Source organism: Entelurus aequoreus, linkage group LG20 (assembly GCF_033978785.1).
Source record: "Entelurus aequoreus isolate RoL-2023_Sb linkage group LG20, RoL_Eaeq_v1.1, whole genome shotgun sequence".
NCBI classification, from domain to species: Eukaryota; Metazoa; Chordata; class Actinopteri; order Syngnathiformes; family Syngnathidae; genus Entelurus; species Entelurus aequoreus.
Window position 1 is genome coordinate 8,048,190 of NC_084750.1, and position 10,096 is coordinate 8,058,285.

At 40.1% G+C, this 10,096-nt stretch overlaps 1 protein-coding gene across 2 annotated transcripts in view; it reads right to left on the reverse strand.

Moving 5' to 3' along the window:
• Positions 1-2,344: 2,344 nt before the first annotated feature.
• The window catches only part of LOC133635559 (WAS/WASL-interacting protein family member 3-like), an 18,833-nt gene continuing 11,081 nt past the window's right edge, over positions 2,345-10,096 (reverse strand). Inside the window, exons 3-7 of one of the 2 annotated variants that reach the window (XM_062028767.1) lie at positions 8,631-8,792; positions 6,269-6,898; positions 5,998-6,144; positions 2,631-2,732; positions 2,345-2,542 (exon numbers count right to left, since the gene is read on the reverse strand). In XM_062028767.1, coding sequence (XP_061884751.1) covers positions 2,502-2,542; positions 2,631-2,732; positions 5,998-6,144; positions 6,269-6,898; positions 8,631-8,792 — 1,082 coding nt within the window. In that variant the 3' untranslated portion in view covers positions 2,345-2,501. The remainder of the gene's footprint in view (positions 2,543-2,630; positions 2,733-5,997; positions 6,145-6,268; positions 6,899-8,630; positions 8,793-10,096) is intronic. The other variant, XM_062028768.1, reaches the window with a different exon arrangement.

A 10,096-nucleotide genomic window follows, 5' to 3' on the forward strand; every position in this document is an offset into this window, starting at 1 on the left:
TCTGGAGGCTATCCAGTAGATGGCAGTATTGTCCTGTTTAAGAGTGTCACAACATTGCTGTTTACGGCAGAAGAACTGATTTACGGTAGACTAAACGTGACTGCTGTTGTCGTGTGTTGTTACCGCGCTGGGAGGACGTTAATGAAACTGCCTAACAATAAACCCACATAAGAAACCAAGAACTCGCCCTTCATCATTCTACAGTTATGACGTCATTGGGCAGGCAAGCTGTTTATATTGTGGGAAAGCGGACGTGAGAACAGGCTGTCCCCACTCAGGTCCGCATTGAGCTGGAGGGGGCGTGGCCTCCAGCTCCGGCTGAATACCGGGAGTTTGTCGGGAGAAAATTTCTGCCGGGAGGTTATCGGGAGAGGCGCTGAATACCGGGAGTCTCCCGGTAAAAACGGGAGGGTTGGCAAGTATGGCACACATACATGTCTTGCCTACTTTGTGTGGACCCAAGTTTGGTTAGTAGGTTGTGAGGGCCCCCCTTTCCACTATAGCTAGAATGATGAAAAAAATATATCTGGCACTAGATGGGAGTAGAGAGTTGCAACCTCACTTCAGAATGCAAAACACAAAATAAAATAAAATGTTTACTTCTGTAGTTGTGAGGGCCAGGCAAATGTCCTCACAAGTCAAAAGGTCCTCACAGAAAGGGTGGTTTGTCAAGTGTATGTCCACACAAGGATGGGGAGACAAGTGCGTGCGTGTCTGTGTTCGTTCTGGCAATGCTTACTTAATGGGGACATCGCTTTGTTTACACAGTCACCTTTAGGGGACCTCTGACGGTATGGGGACAAAAAAACAGGTCCCCTAAAGGGAAACCTTTTTAAATGATAGTCAGATCCATTCTGAAGATGCCTCAAGTGATGCCTAAGCTTTGGCCCTTAAAACATGTTTACTGGTTAGTTTGAGTGTGAGACATTTGCACAGCAGCTGTAGCAAAACTAATATATTTTTCCAAAAACAATATCTGGTTTAGTGTTCCTTAGGATGACATTTTCATACAGCATGATTATAAAAAAATGATTACCTTAAAGTATGATTCACATTCAGAATTGTCCATCCTTCTATATATGGTAGTTGGAGTTGCAGACAACTTCATTACTGCTAAATCGCAGTTTTCAGTAATGTCACAGAAGATGCAGGACTTGCTTTAACATTTAAGTGGTGAAACTTCCTATAAGAGGACAGCTGTAGTGAGGATGATGTCATATTTAATTTGAAGTCTTTTTCTTCTTTTTTTTTTAAATTGTTATGCCTCCACAAGCTGTAGAAAGGGTGGTCCCCACAAGTGATGATCAAAAACTTGGTCCCCATTCCAAATAATAACCAGTGTGTGTGTGTGTGTTCTTGTATTTGTACCCTTCTTGAGACATCAACAAGGAAAAGTACCTTCCATATGAGGAGCGGTGAACAAGTGATGACATAAATCATGGTCCCAATACGGAAAAACAATTGCATCTAATAGAGAATGTCTCAGTTGCACCCCTGGTGGTGAAATCTATCTAAATGAGGGTGGTCCCAAAAAGGAGGGATTTTTCAAACTGACTTGTGTGTCAGTTTTAAAAGTGCTCCCCCTCTGGTCAACATATGAAATAAGTGTGTGTAAAAAAATGAAGTGCTCCCCCTCTGGCCAACATGTGCAATAACAAGTGTGTGTAAGAAATTGAAATGTGGCCCCTTTGGCCTAAATTAATTAAATAAATATGTATATAGACATACTGTAATAACTTGAAGTAAATAATGACTAAAAACCAATTACAAACAAAAAAATTCCCGTTTTTTATATTTGCATAGTATATATATATATATATTATTAATGTTGTAAATACAAATCTTTAAGCGTGTGCGTGCGTGTATATATGTTTATATGTGTGTGTACGTCAATACATAAATGTGCGTAGGCCGACTGTGTTGTCAGCTCTATAAAGAGTCTGGAAATCAGGTCACTCTTGATTATTATTCAGTTACTTTATTCATTTTTTTCCCAAAATAATACACATTCTGAGTAGATGAATATGTTTATTAACATATTCAGAGTTAGAAATAAGACATTTATATATATATATATATATATATATATATATATATATATATATATATATTTATATATATATATATTTATATATATATATATATTTATATATATATATATATATATATACCCGTGTGTGTGTATATATATGTATGTATATATATATATTTATATATATATATACATATCCAGTATATATATATATATATATACACATATACATATGTGTGTGTCAATATATACATACTGTATATGTATGTATGTGTGTATATATATATATATATATATATATATATATATATATATATATATATATATATATATATATATATATATATATATATATATATATATATGTAGTGGCTGAGTAGGGTGAGTCCTCCTCTCTCACAAATTCAAAACATTCCTCTCTGAATCTTGCTATTGTCTTTGCAATGTGAACTTGCGTGGGTGGTGAGGCTCATCTGAGGTGTGGCCTGATCCCGTGGTGGGCGGAGTTAACTGTTAGAGACCACGAGGAGTGAAAGGAAAACATCACCGAATGAAAAGACGAGTGATTTTAGCATTTTTCCTTTTTGTTTTTAAATACCTGGGGTTTCTTTGCTGGGGTAGATGCGAGGAAAAGGCTTGAATTCATCGGGAGGAGGTAGATCTTCTACGGGGTGGAACTGGAACTTGGACTCAAAGTCATCTGGAAGGAGAAGTGTAGCGTTGTCACTTGAAATGTTCTGAACATTCCAACTCACTTTTCAGAGTTCCAAAAGTTCCCGTTTTCCCCGGAACTACTTCTCCCGCGTTTTTCATCGAGACATTTTCTATCAAACCATTCCACTCATTTAGGACTTTTCCTTTTTATGCCCAAAAAAACCCCAGATTTCCCACTTTTCCACAACACTTATTCTCTACTAAGTGTTACTATTTCAACGTTTCTCAACCAATTCAAACCAGAATTTAGCATGTTAGCATGCTAAAACCAAACTCGCTTTCTTAACAATGTTAGTCAGTTGCTAGCATGCTACCTATTTTTTTCAACACTTATTCTCTACTAAGTGTTACTATTTCAACATTTTTTAACCAATTCAAACCAGAATAGCATGCTAGCATGCTAAAACCAAACTAGCTTTCTTAACAATTTTTGCTAATGTTAGTCAGTTGCTAGCATGCTACCTTTTTTTCAACACTTATTCTCTACTAAGTGTTACTATTTCAACGTTTCTCAACCAATACAAACCACAATTTAGCATGCTAGCATGTTAACATAATAAAACTAAACTAGCTTTCTTAACAATTCTTGCTAATGTTAGTCAGTTGCTAGCATGCTACCTTTTTTTCAACACTTATTCTCTACTAAGTGTTACTATTTCAACGTTTCTCAACCAATACAAACCACAATTTAGCATGCTAGCATGTTAACATAATAAAACTAAACTAGCTTTCTTAACAATTCTTGCTAATGTTAGTCAGTTGCTAGCATGCTACCTTTTTTTCAACACTTATTCTCTACTAAGTGTTACTATTTCAACGTTTCTCAACCAATTCAAACCAGAATTTAGCATGCTAGCATGTTAACATGCTAAAATCAAACTAGCTTTCTTCACGATTTTTGCTAATGTTAGTCAGTTGCTAGCATGCTACCTATTTTTTTCAACACTTATTCTCTACTAAGTGTTACTATTTCAACATTTCTCAACCAATTCAAACCAGAATTTAGCATGCTAGCATGTTAACATGCTAAAATCAAACTAGCTTTCTTCACGATTTTTGCTAATGTTAGTCAGTCGCTAGCATGCTACCTTTTTTTTCAACACTTATTCTCTACTAAGTGTTACTATTTCAACGTTTCTCAACCAATTCAAACCAAAATTTAGCATGCTAGCATCTTAACATGCTAAAACTAAGCTAGCTTTATTAAAAAATTTTGCTAATGTCAGTCAGTCGCTAGCATGCTACCTTTTTTTTTTCAACACTTATTCTCTACTAAGTGTTACTATTTCAATGTTTCTCAACCAATACAAACCACAATTTAGCATGCTAGCATGTTAACATAATAAAACTAAACTAGCTTTATTAACAATTTTTGCTAATGTTAGTCAGTTGCTAGCATGCTACCTTTTTTCCCAACACTTATTCTCTACTAAGTGTTACTATTTCAACGTTTCTCAACCAATTCAAACCAGAATTTAGCATGCTAGCATGTTAACATGCTAAAATCAAACTAGCTTTCTTCACGATTTTTGCTAATGTTAGTCAGTTGCTAGCATGCTACCTATTTTTTTTCAACACTTATTCTCTACTAAGTGTTACTGTTTCAACATTTCTCAACCAGTTCAAACCAGAATTTAGCATGCTATCATGTTAACATGCTAACACTAAACTAGCTTTCTTAACAATTTTTGCTAATGTTAGTCAGTTGCTAGCATGCTATCTATTTTTTTCAACACTTATTCTCAACTAAGTGTTACTATTTCAACGTTTCTCAACCAATACAAACCAAAATTTAGCATGCTAGCATGCTAAAACCAAACTAGCTTTCTTCACGATTTTTGCTAATGTTAGTCAGTTGCTAGCATGCTACCTTTTTTTATCACTTATTCTCTACTAAGTGTTACTATTTCAACATTTCTCAACCAATTCAAACCAGAATTTAGCATGCTAGCATGTTAGCATGCTAAAACTAAACTAGCTTGTTTACCATTTTTGCTAATGTTAGTCAGTCGCTAGCATGCTATCTTTTTTTTCAACACTTATTCTCTACTAAGTGTTACTATTTCAACGTTTCTCAACCAATTCAAACCAGAATTTAGCATGCTAGCATGCTAAAACCAAACTAGCTTTTTTCACAATTTTTGCTAATGTTAGTCAGTTGCTCGCATGCTACCTTTTTATTTTAGCTATTTTAAAAGGCGTACACCTCATTGTCTGTTATTTTGGTACTTGACGAATGCTAGCTGTTAGCATGTTAACACGCTATGAATTACTGAGCTTCCCGATCTGCCAGCCCCTTTTTTCAAAATAAAGGCATTTATCGTTGTTTTTTAAACACGGCTTTGTCAAAGTAGCTACCGATAACCAGAAATAATCGTAAACCGCACTTTAAAAATGAAAATCGCTTTTTTCCATCCACATCGTTTCGTTATTGAAAATGAAAGCTACCCTTTTCAGTTTAGCTTTGAATCCGGGCGACACATTTTTGGTAGTTGTATTACCGTAACTTAATTTTTCGAAAATTATTCGTTGCTATCCAAACAAACCCTTTGAGTGCATTTTACGTTGTTTTTTTTGCGATTATTTTGATGAAGTTAGCGTGTTAGCGCATGCGTTTTGTAAAAGCATCGCATGTGATGCCAGATTGGGCGGCTCAGTCGATCCGGCGGTGATAGTACTGTTAGCATGTTGCATTGCTAACGTTATCATTAGCATGTCGACATGCTAACATTAGCATGCTTTGTGTTAAGCTAGCCGTTGGCACGTTAACGTTAGCATATTAGCACGCTAACGCTCTTGCTAGCACATTAGCATGCTAACGATCATGCTAGCTTTTATAGCTTATTTGCAGGTATTCACCTAAGACGGGTATTTATTTTGTCACTTAATCTAGCTAGCGTGTGCGGAATGTTAGCATTTACATTTAGCTCTTTATTTGGAGCAAGTGCGAGCCAAGTGAAGTGAAGTGAATTATATTTATATAGCGCTTTTCTCTAGCGACTCAAAGCGCTTTACATAGTGAAACCCAATATCCAAGTTACATTTAAACCAGTGTGGGTGGCACTGGGAGCAGGTGGGTAAAGTGTCTTGCCCAAGGACACGACGGCAGTGACTAGGATGGCGGAAGCGGGAATCGAACCTGGAACCCTCAAGTTGCTGGCACGGCCACTCTACCAACCGAGCTATACCGCCCCAAGAACCATCTTGAAATATGATCGGGTTTTATTTCAATTCCGGGGCATCGTTCTCACCCAGACTGTGCAGGTGTCCGTTCCTGACACTTGACGGGGGTAGGGGTGGCGGCGGAGGGGGAAGGGGAGGGGGAGGAATGCGGGCGGACAGCTCAGTGGACGAGGAGCGTGCTGGAGGGACCGGGGGAGGAGCCAGGCGACTGGCAGCTGCTTAGACGGGGAGGGGAGAAATGTGATCTTTAGCATGAAAAATCCATGAAAATGTGATCTGGTGCTCCCGACTGTGGTCAGGTTACAAGACCTGGTGAAGACAAAGGTTTCTGGGACCCACCTGCGCTTCTCGGCACGGCGGGCGGCCGTCGGGTCGGGGCGTGGCAGGGGTACGACGCCGGCGGGAAGCGCAGTGCCGTGGACGGGACAGCGGGGATCTTGGGCGGGGGCGGCGGCTGAGTGGCCAGGCAGCTGGGGGTGTAAGAAGCAGGTAGAGGTGGCGGCGGGGGCGGAGGTCCGAGCGGGTTGTAGTCACGCAGAATGGGGAACCGGGCCGTTTGAGTGCACACTATCAGGGGTGGTGGAGGGTAGAAGCACCAAGAGGAGCGGTCCCCCGGTAGAGACGGAGGGTGGTACGGTGGAGGCGGGGGCGGAGTCGACGGCTGCAGGTGGGCAGAGTGTTGGTGCTGCTGGATGGGCAGCCAGGTGGGCTTGGTGGGGTGAGACGGGGGCGGAGGAGGAGGGCAGGAGGGAAGAGGCGGAGGCTTGCTCGTCGGGCGGTCCGGGAAGGGCGGCGGTGGTGGCGGAGGAGCAGAGGGTGCGGGGGGCGGCGCCGCGGGTAGCGGGGCCAGGTGCTTGGCGCCGTGAGTGGGCGAGGGCGGGGCGGAAGAGGAGGCGGTGGGTGGACGGTCCGCGAAAGTGGGCGTGGTCCACAGCGGCTTGAGGGAGGCCGATGAGCTGGAGCGGTACACTAGAAGACACAAAAACTGGCGTTTAGGAATCACCATCATCAACAAGGGTGCCCGGCCCCCAGGGGGGCCGCAGAGGTTTAAAATAAATACATGCTCAATTCATGTTAGCATGTAAGATAGCTAGCGTTTAGCACCCTATTTGCCAGCTAGCAATTAACGGTGCTATATCATGTTATTTAAATATATTTCATTATCTTAAATCTGCATTTACGATAGCTAGCAATTAGCCACCAGTTAACAATCAGCGCAATAGCGATTGTATTTATATATTTATCTAAACTTTATCTATCTTAAATGTTAGATTGCTCGCGATTATCGCTCTAATTGCCAGCTAGCGATTAGCACGCTAGTACCCAGCTATCAATTAGCAGTGCCATACTGTATTATGAGTATATTCAAATATCTTAAACATGCATTTTACGATAGCGAGCAATTAGCCACCAGTTAACGATCAGCGCACCAGTTTCTAGCTAGCGATTGTATTTATATTTGTATTTAAACTTTATCTATCTTAAATTAGATTGCTCGCGATTAGCGCTCTAATTGCCAGCTAGCGATTAGCACGCTAGTACCCAGCTAGCAATTAGCAGTGCCATACTGTATTGTGAGTATATTCAAATATCTTAAACATGCATTTACGATAGCTAGCAATTAGCCACTAGTTAACGATCAGCGCACCAGTTTCCAGCTAGCGATTGTATTTATATATTTATCTAAACTTTATCTATCTTAAATTATGTTAGGTTACTCGCGATTAGCGCTCTAATTGCCAGCTAGAGATTAGCACACTAGTATCCAGCTAGCAATTAGCAGTACCATACTGTATTATGAGTATATTCAAATATCTTAAACATGCATTTTACGATAGCTAGCAATTAGCCACCAGTTAACGATCAGCGCACCAGTTTCCAGCTAGCGATTGTATTTATATATTTATCCAAACTATCTATCTTAAATGTTAGATTGCTAGCAATTAGCACACTAGTACCCAGCTAGCAATTAGCAGTGCCATACTGTATTAGGAGTATATTCAAATATCTTAAACATGCATTTTACGATAGCTAGCAATTAGCCACTAGTTAACGATTAGCGCACCACTTTGCAGCTAGCGGTTGTATTTATATATTTATCTAACCTTTATATATCTATCTTAAATGTTCATATGCACACGATTAGTAGCGTGATTTCCAGATAGCGATTAGCACACTAGTACCCAGCTAGCAATTAGCAGTGCCATACTGCATTATGAGTATATTTGAATATCTTAAGCATGCGTTTAAGATAGCTCGAAAGCTACTAGCCAACAATTAGCGCACCAGTTTCCCGCTCACGATTAGCGCTTTAGTTGCAGTACGATGTATAAGATACCAGCTAGCTAGCTTTAGCGCGCTAGTTGCCAGCAAGCAATTAGACTAAAAAGGTACGAAGTCTTTCCGCGTAGCCCGGACCAACTTTTGGTTCCTGTCTTCAGCACTAAGCCTTCTGGGTAATGTCGTATATAAACATTTGGCAACTTACTAATTTACATCTATTTATATCTTTAACCTTGAATTTTAGCATTTAAGATAGCTAGCGGTTAGCAATGCTATATTGTATTATTTGAATATTTTAGTACCTTTAGTAGCAGTTTAATTGAAATCAGGATTTTATACAGGAAGGGGTACCCACTCCGTCTCGCCGTCAGTTTGGGGGCCCCTGGCCTGAAGAGCCCGAACCACCAACATTACAAACCTGAAGTCTTGGCCACCACGTCACGTTGCTTTATGGGCCTGAGTGTGGGAAAGCCGCCGACAAAGAGCCCACCTAGGGACGGTGCCGGGGGGGCCCCACCTGCACATGGACCCTGAGAGGCCCCGACGTTGTTGGAGACACCTGCACTCGCGGTCTTGGGCTCTGAGGTACAACACAAAAAGTGTCACATCAGTATGTTGGACGTCTATTGTTTGTTTTTTGCTACTTGGACAGAGGGTTTCAAACTCGCAACCTTATTGTTGGCCGCCTACGTCAAAGCTGAGTGATAAATCAACCGTGGGTGAAATATATTCATATTTCCCCTCGGGGTGATGGACGGCTGGCAGCGCTTCATAGCAGCAGTCGACCTCCAGGGCCCCAACTCCCCACCCCTCTGTTGCGAGTTGTCGTGATTAAATGTAAATCAATATTTAGAACAATACGCCCAGACTCCTAATAATCTACTTATCAATTTACTGTTAATGTTTGCTTCCATCTACATTTATTTGTTGGTGTTGTTTCAAGCTTTCTTTGCGGTTAGCTTAGCTATTGGCGTGCCATTTCCTGGTTGGCGCTCAGCGTGTAACATGTTTAGCCTTGTCCTCCAGTGATAATGCTACTAGAGATACTAGAAATGTTGTTTATTTTACATATTGAATTGAATAGAATAGAGTTTTATTTGTCATTATTACAGTGAACAGGTTCAAAGAACAACGAAATTGGAGCAGATCCCCTAAGGTGCATACAAAATAATTTAGTAATATAAATAGTAAAAAATAAAAAAGAAGATATGTATCTATATATATATGTATACATCCACACACATGCATATATACATATATATGCATATATATACATACTGTATACACATATAACATATTGGAAGCATGCAGCTCTTTAGCGCCCAGGCTTTTTCAAAAATGTGCGAAAATGGAAAAAGATTGGGGGAAAAATATATTTATAGTTTGAATATGATTTCTCTTGGAGGACAAGCATGACATAAACCTTCCTAATTGTTAGAAATCACACTATTTATATTAAACATGCTTCACTGATGAGAGTATTTGGCCAGTACCGTTTTGTCCCACTAATTTCAGCGGTCCTTGAACTCATCGTAGTTTGTTTACATGTACAACTTTCTCCGACGCTGCCACGTGTTTTATGCCACTCCTTCTTTGTCTCATTTTGTCCACTAAACCTTTTATGCTGTGTGTGAATGTACAAAGGTGAGCTTTGTTGATGTTATTGACTCGTGTGGAGTGCTAATCAGACATATTTGGTCAGTGCATGACTGCAAGCTAATCCATGCTAACATGCTATCTAGGCTAGCTGTATGTACATATTGCATCATTATGCCTGGTTTGTAGGTTTATTTTGAACTTCCTTACACATTATCTGTGTGTAATACTGGCTGCATTTCTGATAGTAGTTTGTGTGCCGTGTTGTTCCAGACCACAGCAAACGTT